The sequence below is a fragment of the Dromaius novaehollandiae genome, chromosome 1 (genome assembly GCF_036370855.1).
Source record: "Dromaius novaehollandiae isolate bDroNov1 chromosome 1, bDroNov1.hap1, whole genome shotgun sequence".
In the NCBI taxonomy this organism is placed as follows: Eukaryota; Metazoa; Chordata; class Aves; order Casuariiformes; family Dromaiidae; genus Dromaius; species Dromaius novaehollandiae.
Window position 1 is genome coordinate 62883815 of NC_088098.1, and position 24063 is coordinate 62907877.

Genomic DNA, 24063 nt, shown 5'->3' on the forward strand with positions numbered 1-24063 from the left:
ATGATTTGAAGGCAACCAGCAAGGGGACATGACAAAAGAGAGTAATGGCCAAACAGCTGGAAATCTATTTTAAACTCAGTTTTCTGAAACTCACTAGATTTCACACTAACAATGTCTCTTAAGAAAAAGACATATTAACATCTCCTGCTAAAATGTAACTCCATTCAATTGTGTCTGGCAAAATAGTACAGTAATAAATTGCAGTACTAAAATAAATTATATCAAAGTTGTCTTCAATTGTGCACCCATCAGTAATGTTTTTCCTACTTTCACACCATCTTACATAGAAGAGATTTTAAAATTCACTACTAACTATCTGTAATTTTAAATAGATGGATTTCTACATCAAATTTGAAATCATCAGCAACACAAGGTAAAAAAGCACTTAGCGATATATTCAAATAAAAGCAGCTTTTATCAGTCTTAATGACATATGCCTTGATATAATGTAGGATGGGAAACACCATCCTACGCTTTGGCAGGATAAAGCAGAAATCATCTGCTTCCTATCTGTTTCCAAGCAGGAGCAAAAGTGTACACTCATAAATTAACATAGAGAAAAAGGATTAACCATGCTTAATAAAACAACTTTTCTGAAGGAAACAGTAAGCCAGGGGACAAACTCCTTTTAACAAATACGATTAAATCAGATTTATTTAAGAATCTTCAGGTTGCTAGCCAGGCAAAAGTGATTTATGAGAGCACAACTAGACTCTATAGCTCCAGCTAAGTTCTGCTTTGGCCCTAAAGAAGGAATTCAGCTATCTACGTTTTGTAAGAAAAATATAGCCTACAGTCCCTAAATTTATCATGCTTAGTTTTTTGAATATTTGAGTATTTTTCTTACAAAACAAAGACAGCTGAGTTCATGTAAAGCTCTTCCTTGGTTTAAGCATCAAAAGGAGTTAAATACATGTACTACCTAATTCCAGATTAGAAAAGAAATATTTGATTGTTTCAGCAGTGGGATTACATATTCCTTGTAAACCCAGTAATTTACACTTTAAAATTGCATGCAAGGACTAGACAGAAGTAGTTAATTCCCTTTCATCTTGTCCCTCCAGTTATTCTTCATAACTGAAATTCTCTCCCTGTCTCAACAGGGAATGAAGGGCACAATATCCTGTTCTGGGGAATTTCATGAAGTGTATCTATTCTGCAGAAACTCATCTTCGTATTCTGGCTCGGTAGGCTGACTGAGCAAAACAAACTATCAGCGACTCATTTGAACTGACCTGTTTGCTCTGGCTGCTTTGCACTACCAGAGAAGAGTGCTGGAAAGTCTGAGCAACAGATTAAACACTTGGCAATGTTTTATCACTGCCTTTTTTCTGGAGAATGAATAAAAACAATTTTGGTATTCTTAAGTACGAAAGGATGAAATTAATTCATTACTTCTACTTTCCACGACTACTCATAATTTATTACCCAGTCGATGAAAATAATTGTCTAGATAAGGTAGAACCTTGAGGTTTTTGTCACCATTGCCTAAATTTAATAGCATTACATTGAAAAGTGAAAACATGCAGCACACACATAGAAATGTGTTCCATGGTAAGATAAAAAAGACTTTAACAGTCCTTTCTTGTTATTAACTATTTTAATAAGTTTCTTATATGGCTTCATGAGGTCTGATTTTGACCAGCTTGGGACAGCTGCTACATTTCCTCCACCCCAGTTTTCAGGAGTATTTCCAGGGCTGTCTTTGAGGTCTTTGGTACCTCTCCTACAGACTCAGTGATTTCAAGGAGTCTTCCAGATCCTCTGGCATGGCCCTGATAAAACATCTGTCATGCAGATAGCAGTATGAAACCACTGCTCTTCACTCAGGCAGGCTCCCCAGCGTGCCACCAAGGCGGCTGTGCCCCTGCGGCACCCACACCCTCATGGCCTCACCAGGAGCTGCCGTGTCAGAGCAGCTCCATCGCCCGGCCTCGCCAAGGAAAAGGCTGGTGGCGGAGGGACAGCGGTGCCCTGCGGAAGCCGCACGGGGTAAAAGATACTTCCCTTAACTGCAGGCCCCTGCGCCACTCCTGTTGCGTGACCTCAGTGCAAGTGAGGATGCTGCCCTTGTGTTACCCAGTGTGCAGGCACGTTGCCTATCTCACCCTCAAGTGAGGGAATTTCTTAGTTGTGCTAACGTTTTCTACGAGGCTTTGAGCTTTGCAGCTTCAAGCAACTTCTCCTCACAGTGAGCACTGGAGTGAGCTAATCTGGCATTTCCCTTACTGTAGCTAAATGCCTTCCCGCTAAGGAACAGACCACCAGGCTTACAAAATAGTCACAACACTACTGCCTCTTCTGGCATGATTTCCCAAGGATCGCCTTCCTTATGCACCTAGCAATAGCAAACCAAGTCACAACAGACTCGCTTGACTAGGATGCAGTGATTTCTTGAAATGTGTCGCCATTTCTGCTGCTAATTCAGAAATCAGGCTCAATTTCACCAAACGAGGCGATCCATACATTTTAGCCTCAATGTCAATGTAAGTTTATAAACAGACTTGAAATGCTCCAGGATGAAAAAAAACTCATAAATATAATTTAGACAATGAATAAAGGTAACATATCTAGAGTTCCCAAGTAACAAAGAGGAACGACTGCGTCAAATCTTCAAGCCTTTTTCACTTCCTATTTTAGTTTTCTATAAAACAACATGTAGAAAACAAGGCATAAATTTGAAAACCTCTTGGAAGTGCCTGGTAGCTCTCAACTCACCAAACAAGCTTTCCAGCATGCTCGTTTGCAGGCTGTTAAGGGTCTCCCTTCTGAGAGTCTCCTAAGTGAAGAATAAATGGGCCCAAGCGCTCTACCAGGAAAGCAAACAAAACTAGGAAAAATGTATTTTTAATGGGCAAGACAAAGAAGAGGGAAGAAATCTGAGGGAGCTTCTATCAGGAATCCACAGACACAGAGTAAAGGCCACCATGGCAGAAGTGCACTGCTTTAATGTGAGGCTCACACTCAATAGGTTTTTGTATGAGCTGATGGGTGCCAGACTGTGCAGACACTCAAGTTACCCAGTGCACATCATTTTAGGACCTAGATGCTGATTGAAGCAGATTCCTGTCAGACTCCTTGGCTCTGAGGACACCAGTTTACAATGCAGCTCAATCAATCTATATTGGCTAGGTGCCACCGAAACAGTAACTATGCAGCCTTTCCCCATCCCTGCCCTTTGCAACCCACACGGTACTCTGCAAAGCTTATGGTGAGCCAGGTTGGGGAACTGAACTGGCAGAAAACAAGCCTGAAGCATCCTGGAGAGCAGATGTGTGATGAGGAGCAAGGCTCTGGGGACACTTCCTCCTTCAGTGGTCTGGTCACCTCTACTGTTACGCTGAGGGTCGTACTCAAGGACAAAATGAACCAAAGGCATGGTTTCATGTTGCACTTCCTGCAGCAACAGCTCTGGCTTAAACTATTCATATTTGTTCCCCCTCTCAGCTGACCTCCAAAATTGTGCCCACCGGACCATCTGTGTGGCTGTGTCCTAAAGCAGTGCTGGGGAATAATCTAGCTTTTAAAAACTTTCTTTCCCCTCTCAAAAAAAAAAAAAAAAAAAGTTTGTTTTACCCCAGGTAATTTCAAAGATCTGGTTTACAATAGAGCCATATCAACTGTTCAAGTTTTTTACAGCTTTTTCTGAAGCATTTGATTTTAAGCTGTGGTCAACTACAAAACTGTACCAGAGAAACTAGAGAACATTGCTTCAAATAAAAATGCCACCTCTGAGCAATAGGTATTGAGATGGAGAGTATAAGAAAAGGAGGAAAACACACAAAAATGTGTGAATACTCTGCAGAGAGGCAAATAATGCAGGAGGTCAGGAGAGGAGCTAATTACATTCCTGACAGAAGACCAGGTCATGCCGAGGAACTGGAAAAACAAACTACCCAGCTGCTCACTGAGATGCCTGGAGACAGAATTCATGACAAAATTCTGTCCCCCCAGACCCAGGCAAAGAGGACCAGAGACACTGCCATAACTAATGATGCTCTCTACCATCATATTCTTTAACCTTACAGAAGGGATGTGTGCCCAAACTCAGCATCTTAAAGGTTGCCACCTTAATCCTAATATACATGAACAAACCTCATCTCCTTAATGGAGATGTCACATTCTAAGATGACTTTACATCTCATTTACTTTACATTAACAGTGTGAGAAGCAGAGGAAGTAAAATTTTGTTGCTGAAAAAATATTAAATCCTACAATGGTAAGTACTTCAATTTTGCACACAATAACAGGAGAACAGTAGCCTGTTACTTTTGTGCAGAAAGTGTACGTGGTACTGAATCTTTCTGCCCAACTTCACTTTCCAAGTACAAATTCTACTGCTTTGTGTCCGTGTAACATCAGGCTTTTTGTTCATAGATCAGGCACTTCATGGCTGAGGTTCTCAAGTGATTTCTCTGAAGATTTGTACAGGCATCTCAGATGTGGAAGCTGGAGACACCATAGTGCTGCCAATACAGGCGTGACAGTCGAGCTGACTGGATGCCTTCCCACAAACCATTTACCCAGGAGAACAATGGGCTGTTTTTCAGTCAGAATTTCAGGATGTTAAATTCCCCTCATAGGCAGGTTTGCTTTCAGTATGTTATTAGAAATCAGAATCAAAGCCATTACTGAGCTGATCCTAAAAGTTATTCTAACATTAATTTAATAGTACTCTACAATGTAACAATGCTACTTGTTTTTGCTCCACAAAACCAGTGTTAAAGTTTAACAGCAGTTAAAGCTATGAATAAATGAGTACATAAATCAAAACAAAGTAAGCAAGCAAGTTAACAAGATAAATGTGCATTGCTATCTCGAGCACTGGTTTGTTCAATAATCCAATTCCCTGCATTTAGGTCTGCAGCTTCTTAAAGCAAACCTTGACCTTTTTTCTGCGTTACAGCGTTTTGTGTGTTTTACTTCTGGCTCAGCTTAGCACTAAAATGCTTATTTGAAGATACTACTATAGAAAAGAATTACAACTAGAACAAAATGAAATACTTTTACAAAAATTGCCAAATGCATTAAACTAGGTGAAGGCTTGTCAGCTTCAAACAGAAATATATTGTGTGCTGTTAAAGATTTAAAAGGTATAACTGCACTGCCAGACTGACAGGCCCACTGCAACAGAAATAAAAGGAAACAGCTTCCTTCAGTGCTTTTTGCAGGCGGGCAATTTACGGTGAAGAGCAATGAATACAACTCAAGGTAGACGGCAGAAATCCTGTTTGCTTTTTTTCTTGCAATGAACCATTTGCCCCTGTACCTGGATAACAGAGGATGTCAGTGCACTGAAGTGAAGTGTTTCACCAGGAACACCGTACAAATGTGTTTCTAACACGATGCTGCAATACTTCATGTGGTCACTAGATAGCCCCCGCGTTTTCCTGGTTAAGGGTGCGACTTCCTTACCCAAAACAGAGCCCCAAACCCTAGCCTTGGGGCCTGCTGCTGCTCTCCCCCCTAGGTCTGCATGGCAAGACCCCCTTGGAAGGCTGGTTCTCCTCACAGCATTTTCTTTCTTTCTTTCTTCTGATTTTTACAGTGCTTTTGATTGTGCTGATTTTGCTCTCCAATGTTATTCCAACAAAATAACTTAATTGAAAGTGTAGGTCTGTCCAGAGTGCTAACAATACAGGTTTTTTCGTAAGAGTATTTCTACAAAGCACAACATTTAAAATACGGAGGGGAATTCAGCAAGAACAAAAGGTCCCTCCTGACCATTTGCCAGTGCAAAGTATAAAATTCCCAAAAGGCAGCAAAGTGTTTCCCAACCGGGCAGCGGAGGGAGCCTGCTCCGAGTAGGGAGACTCCTTTCATTTCTTGCTGCGGTCCTTAGTTTATCCAGCTCAGAAGGCCTGAACAGGCTGAGGGAGATCATGGGGTATGCCACAGCCTTGAGAAAGACACACTTATTTAACCCGCTGGAAACTGGGGTTCTTCTTTTAAGCAAATGACAAAAATTCTTACATTGCTCATGTCTGTTTCATAATTACCCAAACTGAGCTGCCACATCAAAGACCTTAATGAAAGACTTGGTGATGTTTAAGGCTTTCTAGATCTTGTAGCCCAGAAAAAGGCTGTTTTAATCTGCCCCATCAGCAGGCTGAGAATGGAGCTGCTGCACCTACTCACATTGCTGGCAGTGACCTTGCCTCTCCCAGTGGCCTGCCCACAGCTTTGGGTTCAGCGCTGCAGCACCGCAACCATCTTGCATTAATATATGAATGACGAGAAGTCCTTGTTTAACACTAGTATCAGCCTTGTTAGGACTTGAGGAAGGTTTTTAACAAATCAAAATTCCAGCTCATCTCCTAAGCTAAAACCCATGGAGAAAAATATCACCAGTCTGTGGCTGCTTAAATCTTATTATTTTGAGAGGGAAGAACTAGAAGGGTGACTCATGTTTGACTCGTTTTTTTGAACATGAAGTGTGCTTTGGGTACTTAGGATACACCCATCATTTCTGGCTGGCAGTACTGCTATTCGTGTAATAAAAACTCACCTCTTTCCGTCTCTGTAACTTCTAATTTATCTTTTCCTTTTATATTATTATGCTTCTTAACTTCAAAGTTTCAGGATGTTGGTATTTGGTTTGCATGAATGTTATTGCAAGAGTCTACACCCAGTTATACAATTACCAATATTTATGCTTTTATCCAATAGATAGGTTTACTTAATAGCACCTTCTTATGCAACAAATCTATCTTTCCCATTTCAGTGAACATGCTTTAGATGATGTTTTATTTCTGATAGTAATAAAAAAACTATAGAAAGAGCAAGACTGAGCTAGATTCTCTTGTAGTATTATAAAATAAATGATAGCTCTATGCTAATGGAAAAAATCTTTAACTTGGAATCTAAAGTCATATGCTTCAAATACATCTTAATTATATGGAAAATATAAATATATTTGCTCAGAACTATTATTGCTTAGCTACTACAGTGAGAGATAGCATTTAATTAAATTAATAATGAATGTATATTATAGTTGGAGAGAAAATGCTATAAAATACTCCAATGTGTGTTGAAATATTGTTCCAATTTTTTAATCTCCAGTCTAGAAATTCAGTTAGAGATCCAACAACCAATTTTAATTTGAAACTTAGACTTCAGATTACTTGACTATTGGGAACTTTAACACTGAAACAGCATCACTGTCATCATATGATAGCAGCCTAAGCTGTTAATCAAGATTCATGCCCCTGTGTGGTGATCACTGCACTTTTTTAGATGAAAAAATTCCTAGGCGATCTGGATTGATGACACTTCCCCTGCAGCCTCTTACATTCATACCTAATTCAGGGCATAAAGAGATGCAACAGAGTAAATAAAACATTTGCGTGCTCAAATTTAACTTTGTAAAGTGTTTGTACCTGGAATCTAAAGGATACAAAAGGTTTGAGAGGATATAGTGTGCAAATAAACGTACAGTCTGCCCAACTACATCCCACAAGCGGGGCTGCCCGCAGCTGCTGAGGTGCTGGGGGTGCTGGCCCAGGTGGTCTCTTCTGTGCTTGTGTTCCTAATCCCTACAACAGCACCCCAGGTAAGCGAGGGTTTAGCATACTCCTGAGAGCCTCTCCAGGGACAGCCTGTTTCATTTTCCAATTTTTGCGATCTTTTCATTTTGCAGTAATAATGATTTGTCCCCCTGATAGCACGTGCTGGTGAATCCTGTCATTTAAATACTGTTGATCCTCTAGAGGTAAATCATTGAATCTGTTTAGCAGAAAGCACTCTCCATTGAAAGAACAGTGGGGTAGTAAGCACCAGACTGGTTATGGAAGGAGTATAGGAGAATGAAGAACTGGGATCTAGTCTTAAGTGTCACTGATAGCATCACAGCTTTGGACAAACCATGTAACTTCAGATAAACAGTTTGAAAATCAAGTCTAAAATGGGAAAAGATCTAGTTTTGTAGAGTGCTTTGAGGCGTCCTGGTTAAGCAATGCCATATAAATCCAATGTGTCACACTTCAACTGTTGGCACCTGAGGGCTGTGCACCCTCGGGAGCCTATGGCACCTCATGTTCCCACTAAAGCCCACCACTAAAGCCCCCCACTAAAGCTGGATTCTAGCTGACTCCCTCCCTGCCCCTCTTCTTTCAACTCACGCTACAGGAAAAGCTCTTCTGCCTGTTCCCTTGGTGAATGCTGGGTCAAGCACACAAAGAGCAGCTGGGGTGGGAGGGAAGAAAGGTCTAAGCTCACCATGATTAAGTGGGAGCATAAATAATCTATGCGTAAAATCTCTCCCCCAAAAGTACTTCTGGGAAGGCATGTAAGTAATAGCATGTAAGTTGAAACAACAGTCATTCCTGACGAACTGTTTTATTAGCATCTTACCTGCTTGTTGGCTTTCAGCACTGCCCTCAGGGTTGCTATCTGCTCCCGCTTTGTACTCAGGAGTGATTTCAGTTTCAGTATCTCTTCCATTAAGGCCTCCTTGTCTTTGTCAATCATGGGCGCCAGCTCCCGAGCTGCTGCGCGCTGGCGAGACAGCTGCAGTGACCGATCTACAGCCTTCTGCAAGTGCTTGATTTGGTCCCTTATTATGGCATTGAGGTTGTAGATGTTCATCGGCTCTTTGCGAATGTCACTAGTATCGGAGACTGGGGAAGAAGGTGGGGCTGTGATGACAGGAGAAATTGTAGGTGTTTTTGTTGGGCTCTGCTCCTTGCCAGGCTCTGTGCCCTCTTTTGTCACCTGTTCGGTCGGGGTCCTGGCTTCTACTGGCGATGCCATTCCCCTTCTGGCGAGCCGTGGGGAAAGGAGACCTCGAGGGTCATCCGGTCCCTTCAGGCTTCCGCTACGAGTGACTCTGCTTTGCCTGTAATAGTCCAACATGACCCTGTTTGGTGTCTCGTTGTTGCACAGGCAGACATGATGGTAGAGCTGAGCCAGCTCCTCGCTAAAGGTCACCAGCTCGTCCTGGGCGGTGTTGAGGGTATTATGGTTTTCGTTTGCTATGCTTGTCATCCTTTGTAATTCCTTCTCCATGTGGACCATTTTTTCCTGGCTTTCCTTGGTTGATTTCTCCAGGTTTGTCACCTGCTCATTGTACGTCTGGATTCTGCTCTCATATTTGGCCTTCTCTTCAGTGTAGTTTTCCACATATTTATTATATTTCTCCTTTAAGGCTTTGATTTCAGCTTTAAGGTCGATCACCTCAGTAACTGCTACTTTGTATTTACATTCTAGGATCTCCAAGCCATTGATGTCCACTTCATAGTCATGTGCTTCCTCCCCAGGGTCTCGGCCCTTCTCACAGTCAAGCTCTGCTTTCAGCTCCTTATTGCTCTGCAGCCCCCTCATGGCATTGACATGCTCTGTGAGCCTGTGGACTCGCTCATGTTGCTCAGTCAGGGCTCCCTTGGTGTGCTCCAGCTGCGTCTGAGACTCCTGAAGATTGGCCAGGAGAATAGCCTTCTCTCTTTCCACCTGCAACAGAGTCAAAGTAAGAGATTTCATCCTACCTGTGCTTTTCTGCCAAACACCAAACTCTGCCAATCACATCCATCTCTTTCACTCCCCCACTTTGCATACACGATCTGAGGGCTTCAAAGTCTTCAAGGAGATTTTGAAGTACCTGTGTCCCTCATCCATAAAATTAAGTCTCAGAGATATCTTGATCTTGTAGGGAGTCTCACCCCCTGCTACCATTTGCAATGTCACAAGGTTGTGATTTTTTTACACGTTGCCCAGTAAAGAACTACTTGGTGCCCAAGCAATTCTGCCTAGTCAGCTAAAATAGAGTGATAATACTGAATTTATTAGAACAGATATTCCTTGAATTTTAATAGGCAGAAACTGCAATAATGTGAACTATAACATGTTATACTGATACATACACATTTGTCAATGGGGTTTGAATTTACATTTCCCATGAATAGCTCCACCACTCATTCAAAATCTTTATTTATATGTTTGGACCGTTGCAAACACTCACAAAGGAGTGCTTGATTACTGAATGCAAACACAGTAAACAAATGCCTGTCTACATTTCCACAGATTAGATTAAATTGCCACCACATGTGAATATAACACAGATTGGGACACTGAGCACATGCAGCTCCCAGGATTCCCCTCCTCCAACATTTAACTGTATGTAAGATCCATCCATTTAAGGACAAGGGAGAAAAAGCAGGATTTGTGGTATAACTAACAAACTACTGGCTCTGACCTGATAAGCTCCCTCTGAAATCTGGATTTTGAACAGCAGAAGATGTCATGGAACACTCCTCTAGAAGTTTTAATAAACAGCATCTTAAAGCAAGTGAGTAAGAACAGCTGTTTTAAGTTTGGTCTGTTTGGATACTTACTACTTTCAGGTAATATCCCTGAAAGATTTCCAATTTAACTTCTAGATTTAACACTCCATGGTCTTTTTTCTGTGCCTTTGTCCGGTTCTGAATTGGGAACCAAAGGAAGGCAAAAATATATGGGTTCCTTCTTGTTTTCATGGCTTTTGCAGGAGGATCAGGGTGTCTGTGGAAATCCTCAGCCCAGGTTTACTGCTCTTTCTCTCCCATGGTTGCAATACCTCAGTCCTGTGTTCATACACGCAGTGAAATTGGCAGTTCCACATTCCCTTTATGGCTACCTGAATTACTAATTCAGAGAAATCAAAGCTGTCAGTTGTGAAAAACCCTTTAAAAAAAGATTTCCTTCACTATCAGCATCTCCCCAGGCAGTGTTTGGAAGACTTAAATTGGCCATCATGAAACTTGCCAAAGGGAAAAAAAAGCCTTTTAGAGACTTAAGAGAATATTAATGCTGTCTCAGAAAAGTTCCAGCAGTAGTTCAGACTCCTGTTATCTCATAACTAGGAATCCAGTGGCTGCTGCTGAAACGTATTACGGTACTAAAGCATACGCTGATCCGCCTGGTTTTATAGACAGATTTTCAAAACATGGCTTTTATTAGAACCTTTAATCATTTGCAGCCACCAAATCCTAGGAACAAAAATAGAAACCATGTTAAAAACCTTTAAAAAATTGTCCTACTTTCCTTGTGTACAGGTGAGTGATGACTTAAGAAGAAAAAACGGGGCCAAACTTCATCATTATTTAATGATTTAGGAAAAGTCTGACTCCTTAGATAGAGCGAGCTCCATTTTAGGCACTACATAACCTGTGCTGCAATGTGGGAGAGGACAGCCAAGTGCCAGGAGCATAGTGGTTTCTCTGACGTTATTCCCCAGTTGCTGTCCCAGTTTCCCCCTCTTCCCCATTACTGCTCATTGCCAGTGTCAGCTCACTCTTTCTGAATTTCATTTATTAACAGAAAGTCCAAAATAGCAGAGCCTTCTTCTCTGCCAAGACTATATTGTTCAAAGGTGACTGCTCTCCACAGATCTCTCTGTCAGACCTGTCCCAGGGTGCCTCGGAGAGTTATTCAGCAAAAACTTTTTCACTAGCTTTACCCTGTTGTTATTCTTCAGCAACCAGTCTCCCGCAAGTCTACTCCCCCTGGAAACTCTGGTTGTTACCACCTGGTATAGCAGGGTTGGGTGTTAACTGTGTTATTCTCATCAGCTAACGAAGGTATTTCTCCTTCAGCCTGGTAAGGTGGGCTAAACTTGTGCATGAAAATCTGAGTTTCGGTTAATATAAAGGACCATCTCACCTTATGACTGAAGCGGCATGTATAATAATGATAAATTACACACCAAGTGCAGTTGGCTTTTTAAGGTTTTTAGTTGCACTGCAGGTATGTTCAAAGCCTTGGAAGCATGCAAATAACAGTCGACTCCACTAGTGCAAAAACGAATATAGAGCTTACAGCCAGAGAGCTGTGCCTTTGATATAGCAAGCTGGTGTTAAAGCAGCATTGGCTTTCAGTGCTGCTTAAAAACTTGGACAGAACTGACCCCGACAAATTATTGATTTCAGCTATCATATTCTACGACAAAGGAAAATTATAACAGAATTAACAGGGATCTTTACGATCATTTCTTTCTCTGATGAACACAAATGGGTTCTGGAACCAAATATTTCTTTTCAGTGTTTCAGACTGGCATAATAAATGAGGAGCTTAAAAAGAAAGGATTGTTTCCGGAGAAAAGATTGAACATCTAAAATCTATACACCAACTTGGACAGTAGGTAAAATGAAATACATGTACCTACTGACTTTTACTTATTATAGTCCAGTAACAATGGATGAAGCTAATCTACTTCTGTTTGAAGGTATAAGCATGTGCTTCTACTTCCAAGGGAGAAAAAAACCCCAAAGCTCAAACTGAACCCGGAGGACACCTTCTGAATACTAACAACTCTTTGCTGATTTTACGTACAGTAATTATATTTCTTGTTCTAGACAACACTGTGCCTTATTTCCACCCACAGCGCACTTTTGGGAATATGCTGTTATTTTGGCGTATCCTTCAAGGATTTCAGTTTGGGGAGATTTCCTTCCCAATTTGTTCTATAGTTCATGATTATGGGAACCAATTTAACCGTTGCTATTTATCACCCCCCCTTTTATTAATATGAGTAGATCAGCAAACAGTTCCTGCTGAGGAATGCACCAAATGAACAGGAAATTCACTTCAAGGACCCAGAATCTCAGCCTTATCTTTTTTGTCAGAGAGTACTAGACAGTTGCAGAAGAGAATCTGAGATACTTTACTTTTTTTGTTTTTTAAGATAATTTAATCTATTTTTTCCAAATAAGACGGTGAGGATGTTGGCCTCAAGAAAAAGGAAAACAACACCGTGGAAAGAAAAGAAGAATACTAGGCTCTAAAAATGAGATGACTAATTCTTCCCACTGAACAACAGACATGGAAGCAGAGCAGAGGACCTTGAGCAAATGGAATATGAGAATTTTCAGCAAGACATTTGTTACCTGCTGGACTTAAAAGATCCATGTAGGGAGAATGAGCACTTGCAATTAAACCTCCTCTAGGGACTAACGCAGATCATAGAGCAGCAGAGTCCCAAAGTTGCTGAAGGAATTTTATCTGTGGTGTACAATATTTTTTTTGGTGTGGGCTTCTTGAGATTAAAGAGTGAAAAACTTGCCACACACATGTACAAAATTGCAAAGTTTTCTTCTCTCAAAAAAAGGAGCCTGTTGTCCTATAGATATAAAAATGTTTCCCAAGAGATATACAGTTTCTTCAGCAACTCTGCCACAGCCTCTTCAGAGAAAACAGGAGGACTATGTACCACATGTTGAGATGTAACAGACTGAACAACACATGGCAGAAACACTATTACAGAGAGCAAATCCAGTTTTGCTGAAGAATTACTTTTTGTCAGCTTGAACCCAATTAAATCCCCAAATCTACTATGCAGAAAAATCTTGGAGGAAATTTTCACATTTAGTTTGTGCGACCCCAAGTGAGCTGACATGACTACAGAGAGATGACCACTTTAAAAAATTGCCCATCAGTGTTTTGCAGTAAGCCTTTTCAGTATCTAAAGAAATCAGGTTTCTTACTGGCTCCATTCTTTCTTTTTTAGACCTCTGACCATGACTGGCACACTGAGCAATGATAGCTGCTATTTGTGAGGTTGTCATGGCCCGGCAAAGCCGTTGTGACTGAGAAACAGTTTTATTTCTTTTCTAGGGTGCTACAGTCCTATGATAGACAGTTTGTGGCTAGTCCCTTTCAGAAGGCTGACTGTTTCTTAAAAACCATAAAACAAATAAGTAACGTTAAAATTAAAGGTGATTGAAACAACTTTCATTCCAAATTTATATTGCATAAATTTCACTGTATATTATGCTTGAAAACATTTAAACCGTATTTTAAATTGTGAACATTTCAAAGCATTTTTTCTGAAGCTGTTCTTAAATTTTTCATAACGTGTTTCTAAATGAAATCAAAAGCTGCATATAATAAACATATAAATATGTGTATTATATATTATATAAATATATGTATGCATTCATACATATGTGTGTATACATATGTATACACAGACAAAAATGCATAAATTTTATATTTGAATATTGAAACAGTTTCTGACAGAATTTTCCACAAAAATAGAATTCCAAATTTCAAGATTTTCCAGTTAAATCACCTACGTCTTGTATGAAAGGTATTTGTACAGAGCACTAGATGCCATATAATCAGTGTTTTCCGTGTCATAGCTCAGATCAAACCTTCCCAAAGTGTATTTGGCAATGAAGTAAATAAATAAAACATTTAACTTTTCAGCAAATACAGAACATACCATGCAGGGTTTTATTGCTCTCTAGCAAGTGCTGAAGAGAGGGTTTGCTCAACTTGATTTCCGGGTCATCTTTCACATTTTAGGCAGGTCTCCCTTCAGAAGAGGCATTTGTTGGAAGCCCACAGCTAGACAATGCTGGATGTTTCCTTGAAGGTGCCAAAACCTTTCAGTTCCTGTGGCACGGAAGACGCTCAACAGCTTGGATAGCTGTTGATATATGTGTTGTATTTTACCCCTTCTAAGATGATGTCAATATTGGGGCTGGCACCTTGAGTTTTTATCTGCATCGGTCCCAAGCTCCGATTCTGACTATCCCGGTTTGGGCTTGGACGAACAGACAACGAACCGCTCGCGGCCGGCTGCCCAGAGGCGCTCCCTGCAGCGTGCACCTCTGCCAGGAAGGCCGGTGTGGCCAATGCCACTCTGTGACATCTCACATGCCACATGCTTTCTGAGTTAACATTTATTGAGAAGAACGTCCCTCTCCTTTTGTTCTCTTTTGATGGTATGGCAATTCCTGTTCAAACTGAAGTTAATGGCAAAAACGCCCTCTGAGTTGCAGGGAGGCATAACCGAGTCTGTCTATATTTGAGGGTTTTTTTCAGATAGCTTTGGTCACGTTGAAGAGTGCTTTACTCCACCTGCAATGTGAGGAACATTTCCTGCTATTAAACCAGGAAAATGACAGCAGAATCTAACCATGGACAACTACAGTATCTCAGTCCCTTTCTCCTCTTCCTACTAAACATCAGCTCAGATCACACTGTGTTCATACAGAGGTATTCTGTTTCTCGAGGTATTTCAAGAAAATCAGGCCACGAAGAAACACCAAAGCAGGCAGCAGAGAATAGGACATATGTGGTCAAGAATGTCACTGGGGGAAATCAAGGTCATTGTAAAAGCTGGTACTAGACTCCATAGGACGTGTCTAATCAGGACATTAAATTAAGCTCTTACCTGCATGAGTTGCTGCTTCAGCTTCTGTATTTCTGATATGTTGAGCTCACTGAAGAGGTCCGAGACTGGATGCAGAGATTCCCCTTTCCTAACTGCGGGAGTTCGGAAGTCACCGTTGAGTTTCACAAGAGGCCCATGGATATGTCCATTCATTTTGTCGTCATTGTTGGGCTCGCTCCCATCCTCTGCAAACTTCAATCCATCTACTGATATATTAATATGGTTATTATACATACTATCACTGAGGTTGATATACTGGGAGAGTTCCTTCCTCAGATTGTTCTTTTGCTCCCTTTCATTTTTTAAAGTTTCCAGGGCTTCCTCCAGCTGATGCTCAGCAATCTCCTTCAACCGGATGGCATCTTCTAGCTGACTATTAAGCAATACTGTCTCCTCCTCAAAGCGTTTAATCTCATGCTTTAAGCCTTCATATTCAACCTGAATTAGACAAGACAAAGAACATTCATAATACTAAAACTTGAGTCATGAAAACCTGCCATTCATTAGCCTTATTGAAATAGGTGCTACAGAAAATATAATTTGAAATACCAGCCTGCAGCTGCAAAAACAGGCTGCACAGAAAATGCAAGTGGACCTCTCTATTGAATACTGCACTGCTCATTTTTTCAGCAGGTGAGAATCAAGAAATAAAACCCCTTTTTCCAAGTAGCTTAAGAGGATAAACAATGTATTTCATGGAAAGAAGGTTATTTAGTAGCAGGTGTCCTGGTAATCAGAGATTTATTATGAGTTGCCATAAGCAGTGTCGGTATATCATGATATGTATTGATCTTAAGTTAATATGGTTTGAGCTGTTAATTGCTCATATTCTAAAGATGACTGTAATCTTCACATCGAAATTCGTATCAGACATAAGTCACTCAGGCGTGGACACTATAAAGTATCTTGGTGTCATAGTAGTGTTGAAATCTATGAATGGAAGGTACAAAACTCTTAGGAGAGGCCTAACTGTCTTCTCTGTTTGCGTCACACAAGCTTCTCCATTATTCGAGAAACATTTAATTTTAAAAATAAAACAGCAGACTAATCACACAACCGATTTAAAATACAAGATGCTCCAAATTTTTAGTGATTTTAAAACTATCAGGGAAATGTAATAAATAGCTCATTCAGCCACACAGTGTTTGAACTGTGCATATGGATGCCATTTCTGAGCACTTGGCAACGTGTTGCTGAAATGCTTTCCTCAGTGAACTGTCAGGCTTGGAGGGACTAACTGGTCTCTCACCTTCCCAGAGCACAGGCACCAGCCCCACACGTAGGTGCAGCATTTTATCAATACATTTATTGGCAGTGTGTGTGTGGAAGAGAACAACAGCTTCTTCCCTACTCTGTAAAGGCAGCTCCTGTGTTTATAGAAGGAGATACGTGCACGCCTCTATGTTGCACGAAGCAAAGCTCAAGGAAACCATTCTAGCTGTAAACCAGGTGCTCAGCAACGTCTAGAGGATGCAGGGGACCCTGCTGCAGAATGCTTCGCCTTGCTGCTCCTCATCTTCCTTTCTACTGCTAGAAAATCCCACAACAACCAAAAGGGAGACCTTTGTTTATATGGTTACATGTCCATTCCTGACCAGCTCTCCCAGTAAAAATTACCACACTTTGATTTTTAATTTATTTCTATCCATGTAACTTATCCACATTTTCATTTCTAAATGGAAAATTTCCCAATATCAGAAGAAATTTTTCAGTAGTTTCATGAAAGAGAAAAGGAAATATTGAATTTTCATGCTTTTATAAAAATCTTCTTTTCAGTTGCGACATTTCTAATTCTAACGAATTCATATGCATTACTATCTGCAATTTTAAGGCATAGTCTAGTCTATTTTTCATTTGACATTTATATTTATATATATGTATATATATTTTTAAATGAACTATAATAAGGTTCTGGTAAAAACAGAGACATCAGCCATTCCTCTTGGAGTAGAATATTTATCAACCTGCCAAAAGTCTCATACTTGTAAGCCTTTGGAAAGGCAAACTTAAAAACTGAAGCACTAATCTTCAAATTCTGAGAATCGAAAAACATCAAACAACAAAGAAAGTTCCTATGTCATATTGGAAAATGTTTAAAAGAAAAGGAAAATCTATGGTATTTTGAAATCTGCATTTAGAAACTTGAAATCTTTTTTGACTGGCAATATCCATCTAAAATATTATAAAATCCAACCTAGTAGCTAAATTTATAACTTAAGGACACAAAAACACCTAACTTCTTGCATTTAAATTCTGCATGAAAACCAGAGGTTAATATTATCTATATGGTAACTACCCATGGATTCTTGCTTCCAAAAGTTACAAGAAAACAAGTTACACAAAAGCCCAACACATCACAGTTTATCACTACAACTTATAACATATGGTTTTATTAATTAAAGTATGAAATGCTCTTGAAATTTTCTCTTGTGGATCAAAGCTATTTTCGGAATTACAAGAGCATAGAAATGTGATGGAAAATGACTGATTTTTTAAGTCATTCAAAATGTAGCAATGCTTCTTTTCTCCACACACAGCTGGTATTCGGATGCATTATGAATGAAATACTATGCCAGACAGTATTGCAAACACTTGCAAACAGATTTTCTTCTGGTGGAAACTAGGACAGTCCAAAAAGGGATCTTTACATTTTTTCCTGATAGTGTGAAAATGCCCCCTGTGAGGCTAGTGAGGAAAGAAAACATGCCTCAATGGGAGAATTTGCTAGCTTGGTAAATAACTCTGACACAAAGATGATCTGCCAGAAATGCACTTTCAGGGGTGCAAAAGTCATGGTATCTTCATAAAGAAGGAACTGAGGTACCAGTTTCTATTACCTGCATATTCCCTACTGCACTGCTTCCTTGTTCTAAATGTTTCAATCATCTCATTTGTGCTAGAAGCATAAAATATAAGTAAAGACAGATAAAACAGTTCTGCATATTCTTATAGGAATAAGATAGTTTTGTTAACAGGCTCCCATTAGAAACCACGACAATCTTAGATATTTATTTTTATATTATAAGTATTTATTATATTTATTTTTGATAAAAGCCCTAATTGAACCATTCAGTAGCTTAGGACATAAAACAGGGGCTGCAAAGCAGTGCTACAGCCTGTTAGAAGTGAAGGAAATGGTGTTATACAGTATAATCTTCGGCGGGTCTGGGAGGCATCTAAAAAAATAAAAACTGTTTCATCATCCAACTTGGATACTTACTTATTTATCATGGCAAATTAACTTTTCTGACATGAGAACAAATCTCTTTTGTTCAATTTAAAAGACAACTGTGTTCTTGCTAACTTCCTCAGCCATATTTATATCCAGCGGCAAAGGAAGCTGTGCTTTTGCAAGGGGGAAGAGAACAGACCCAGCTACTGTTTGCATCCGCATGTAGTGGGTCTTTACCACATCGTGGCTCCTCAGGGTGCATTCTGCGCTGCAAGGAGAAGCACAGTGCATTGGCTTGCTGTCAGCTGCAAATTGCGGTAATGGGGGAAAGTTAAGAGACAAACCGGGGGCATTTGACATCCCTTCTCCTGTTTTTGAAGCTTGCCAAACTTGCAGGTTAGCATTGCTGAGGAGAGAGCAATATCGGTGCAGGAGGAGAAAAAAAGGAGAACAGGGAGAACATTATTCCTCTTTTCTCTGCCTCAGAAGAGGAAACAGTGCAGGAAACAAAAAGAGAGGAAACAGAGGGCTAAACTCTATGGTTAGCCATTGAGTTCAGTGTGTAAGGAGGGAGGAGAGGAAAAGCAGAAAGCAAAAAGCTACAGTTCTACCTATTTTCAGTAATTATTCTGCTATTACAAAATTCTGTGTAGATATATGCCTTCAGGATTTTCCTAAAACTGACGGAAATGCCTCCCCATATCTCAAAAATGGCCAATAACATTGTTACAGAATAAGTGTATAGCAAAATCCCAATGGAAAACATACAAAGAAACTTCTATCAAAGTGCTCTGCTAGATCACGTTATGGAAATCTGAGAAAATGGTGTCATTTTTCAGCATAGCACTTAGACTCTTTTGATGCTTACTTGATTCTGTTTCAGTGTGGACACCAGTTTCTGTAAAGTGATATTTTCTTCTTCAAGTTCAGTGTAGTCCTGGAGAAGTCTCGCCTCTCGAAACTTGTATTCTCGAATTTCGTCTTTCATTCGTATCCTCTGTAGTTCCACCATTTCGTTATTCTGATGAGAGAAAACGCAAGCATGTTACCATTCATTCATGGCCACTTTAATGATAAACACTGCCTGTAGAAAGGGCCCCACAAAAAAATAATCCTCAAATAGAAATGATTTAACAGTGCATATTGAAACAGCATCACCTTTTTATTTTAGGCAAAACTGTAATTTCAGGTGTATACTGGCAATGCCTAAATGAGGACATATGATAAGGAAGCTTGATTAAAACAGTTCCAAGATTAGATGCTTATTGAAATGGAAAACCTGGCAAGGCTTTGCCATCTCATTAGTTTTATTTGCTATATGACGTGGTTGCGTCCAAATACAGTTACCCCTTGTTTTCCACCAAAGGACACTTTCTACATTCACACAGAAGAGCAATGGATAACGGCATCTGTTCTGTAATGATATCTGTTACTGAGCAGGATGCACTCACATGTTTGTAGCTGTAGGTATTAAAGAGAAACATAGGGGTGTGTGTGTGTGGCAGTGGGGGGGAACCTTGCCATTGCTCTGTGGAGCTCATCAGCTGGGAAAGACGGAGAGGAATTAAACCCAGAGTGTCTGAGAATACACAAGGTCATTGTTTTAATTTTCTCGTTACCAAAAGCAGTTCCCGCACAACCTTATGAGAGAGGTCACAAGGGATGAATTTCTCCAAAAATTACTTCCATCAGATTCCTGGTGTGTCTCATTTTTTACATCATGAGTCTGGCCATTCTAGAAAGACCTTGCATCTTCCTAGAAGCTCTAATGACATAACCCAGAATTAAAACACCCGACGTGAACATGGAATTAAAACACAGCTGGAAGAGACTGGTGACTAGGATGGCCAGTAAGTGTCTACACCCCTGCTTTAAACAGAAGCCTAGATTTTCCTGATTAATAGGAACAGGCATAATCAGTCACATCTCCCTCTTGTCTCCAGGAAGAACGTGAGCGCCACAGCAGCAGCAGCTCCGCCTGGGGAGATGACCGAGTGTAATGCGGAGAGATGAGCTGCCGCGTCTCTAACGATGGGGCAGGCCCTCATCGCCGCTGGGATGTCAGGAAGAGCACGCCGGGGTAGCAGTCGCAGATTTGTGCAAGAGACTTCTGTGCAGAGGGAGAGCCCTGTAACTACCTGAAAAGGGAAATACTGAAGAAGTCATTACAGCAGAAATTGTAGTCAGTGAGTTCTAAATAGGTCCCATCTGTGCAGCTTGCCTTCTAGTGTATAAAAGATAAAACAATGTGATCTGAATTGAAGATGCACAGAATTGTGCTCAGCGCCAGGTTAAACAATGATAAAATCCTGGAAAATAACACTGCAAAGCATGAAAAAAAAGTACGCTGATGTTAGCGGTTATGAAGAGTGACAAACGAGCAGGTTTTAAATGAAGCTTGTTAAAGAAAAATCCCTCCCTGCCCCGAGCTAATCAAGACGACATAAAGAAACTATAGAAATTCTTAACTGAAAGCATGCCTTCGGTTTAAAAGATGACTCTTCTGCTCAGTGATCTGAGTGAACTGTAATAGCACTACAGCTCATTTCACAGGGCAAAGACATTTTATCCCACAGAGCTGCCTTTAGGCGCTCTGTTTCTGTCAGCACGCCTGCAGCTGTGACGGTCGCTGAGGCGCGCTGGGCATGTGTGTACGTGCAAGCCCCCAGCACCCTGTGCCCACCACCAAATCCCCCGCTCCTCTACGGCAAGCGTAATTAAGTCTCCGAATGCTTGGAGTATGCTCAGCCAGGGAATGAGGAGCAAAGGGCTGACACCAGGCTCGTCCGTGGACCCAGGGAGGGTGCGGGTGCGCTGCAGAGCTGTCCCCACCTCGCTCCCCAGCCCTTCCCAGCGGCTGCCCAAAAGGGGCCGGGGATCGCATCCCACTGGAGAGAATTCCCCACGACCCCACCGGGAACGTAGCGGAAGAGCCTCTGCTCCTCTTCCAAACAGGCTTTGCCATCACAAGGAAGACCCTGTAGAAAAGGGAGGAAGGAAAAATGGAGGCCAAAAATGGAGGACCTCGATAAAACACTTTTGCTGAATCCCAATATATTACTTCCCTGATGGACTACAAGGCACACTACTTCTAAAAAGCCTCTGAAATTAACCCTGCAAGATTGAAGTACTCTTTTCTGGTGTTGCAAACAGCTACAGAAGACCTGAGCTATCACCTTGCTGGAGTGGATCACTGCTGTTTTAAGAAGACAGAAAACACATTCCTGCATCATTTGTAACTGCTTCTCCCATGTAATCTTGGAAGTATAAACAGATCCATTTATAGCACTTCTCTTCTTTCACACACAGAAACTATTTCTACAGAGCAACCTTCTCTTCTGCATTATTCATGGTATTCGGTCAAACAAAAAACAGAAAGAAAAGGGAAGAGTCACCAGCCAAAGCATGCCATCTGCCACGCCTGCCACAGCTCTGCCCACGGTGACCCCTCTGCCTGTACCCAAAGGGTCTGCCTCAGGTGGAAGCAATCCTACTGCTCTGACACAACGGCAAAACAAACTCAGCATGTCAGCTTGAAAAGACAATACAATATTTTTTGCATGTAAAATGTGCATTTCTTCACTGAAAATGCCATAGCATTATTCTCCATGCTCTGGGCTCCCTTATTTATGAAAGTCCGCATTATGCTGGCAAAGATCCAGCTGCAAAGTGCTCTATTGCTTTCACTGCTTTATATGAAAGGCAGTGCTTTAACAACAGTGCAAAACCTTAGCATTAGCAAGCCTTACAAGTGAGTAGCCACAGGACATGCTGCAGTGCTACTCTACTCTGTTTCCATTCATGTGAGATCTCTATTTGTTCTATTTTGTGGAAGTAAACTAATGATCCCCTACCCAAAAAATTTCATGCCACGTTTGTACTTTTTCCTTTCAGGAAGCACAATATATTTGTTTCCATCAGATGCTCTTATTAAAGACAGTACCTTCTCAAAAATGTCTGTTGTTATTTGGAACTGTTTAAAATATACATTTATTCAGCAGACACTATGTGGTTATAGAGAATAGAGCTTACTGTACTGACATACTGGCAGTATGATGCAAACTTTATATTTAGTCATTGTACCAGTCCTCTCTAGAGGTGATTTGGACTTGTATGAAAACTGTACAAGAAGATAAAAAAAAGCAAGGCAAAAGGAGTCTGCCAGCACGAGCCACTAGAGGACAATGCAACCCAAATTATTCTCCAATCAGCAAAACGATTCATAATTAAACCATACTGGTAGTCGACTACTGAACATTAAACTTCCAGGATAAAGCAACTGGTCCAGATATTTTTATTAGGGCATCAGTGTTATTTTACATCTCCAGAGAGGATTCCCTTATGAACGACCATATCTTCAAAAAACAGCTTAATCCAAGAGGTGGAGCTAATGATACATAAGAAATGTTTTAATGGCTGGAAGTTATTTTCAATCCCAGTCACTAGAGGAACATGGTGCCACGGTTTTAACGGATTTGTGCCAAAAAAGACGGAAAAGGCCTTTCTGTGAAACTATAGCAGACAAGAGAGTCCTTGTCAGAATTGCATCTAATTATACACGAGCACTAATTGTGGAAGACATCAGCCACGTTGTTCGATGCACTTCTAATGAACCTATACACAACAGAATAGATCATGAGAAATGAAAAACAGAAGGTCCCAGTTGTTATAAAGTTTGTTTAGGTCACCCATCTAGAGATACTTAGATATGTTTTCAAACTTGCTACGGTATGAAAAGTGAAAGACATCTCCAGGCTTTACAGGGGCAAATGTCTTTATAGTACGAGCAGCACTTCAATCCTGACAGGTCTTATATTCCAATTATATTCAGTGGAATATAAACATTAAATAATAAACTTCTGCAGTTCAGAATTTAATGAAATATATTGGAATTCTATTCATTTTTTATTCAATTTAGACTTTTAAAATGCTGTATGCTATATGTGAGGTACAGAGCATGTTGTATTAATTGTGTGTGCAGGCATACTGTAATGTATTGTGTTGGCTCAAATAATTCAAAGTGAAAATGTTTTTCAAAATGAAAGAATGGAAACGTTTCATCTTGCAAATGATGAGAAAGGACTAGGAAAAAAAATATCATTTCCCCATGGCCATTTTCAATTTGGAACACCCTCACCTAAGGAAGCAGGTGCTCTTGCAACATGTCAATAAATCTAAGGAGAGAAAATTGGCCAAGGGGCAGTGGCCCAGTGCTGGATATTCTCCGTTCCAAGATGAGAAGTCAGCTCTGGTGGCTTTGATTTCTTGAACTATGGACCCACAGACCAAGACATATGAACTTCTTTGAAACTGGTGCTGTTTTGAAGCTTTCTTTTTAAAGCGAATGCCCTTCTGTCAGCTAGTTTTCAGTCTCCCTAGGACTACGAAGAGGACATTTTTTAGTTTAGTTCTGGTTTTCCTCTCTTGGTTCTTGTCCCCCCAAAAAACTGTTGAACTAGCGTTTGGGTTTTTTCCCTACATTTTTTTTCATGTAAATTTTAATGAAAAGACTTCCAGTCCTTACTGCAATAAAACATACTATTTTCCACGCTGCAGAACAGCCTTGCAATCAGAAACTAATTAGACAGATGCTTCAAACTACCCTGATTTAATCACAACCTATCTGATAGAAACTGCATGCAGTATCATGATGCTGTGTGTGATTTTATAACCTTTATAATTCATGAATAAGGAGAACAGTGGAAAAATTATATACTTCAGATTTAATAGCACTATATTA

At 40.5% G+C, this 24063-nt stretch overlaps 1 protein-coding gene across 9 annotated transcripts in view; it reads right to left on the reverse strand.

The window, feature by feature from the left end:
* The window catches only part of BICD1 (BICD cargo adaptor 1), a 195382-nt gene that overhangs the window by 39586 nt on the left and 131733 nt on the right, over positions 1-24063 (reverse strand). For all 9 annotated transcript variants that reach the window (XM_064514468.1, XM_064514472.1, XM_026119770.2 and 6 more), the window contains exons 3-5: positions 19192-19344; positions 15152-15589; positions 8353-9447 (exon numbers count right to left, since the gene is read on the reverse strand). In XM_064514468.1, coding sequence (XP_064370538.1) covers positions 8353-9447; positions 15152-15589; positions 19192-19344 — 1686 coding nt within the window. The remainder of the gene's footprint in view (positions 1-8352; positions 9448-15151; positions 15590-19191; positions 19345-24063) is intronic.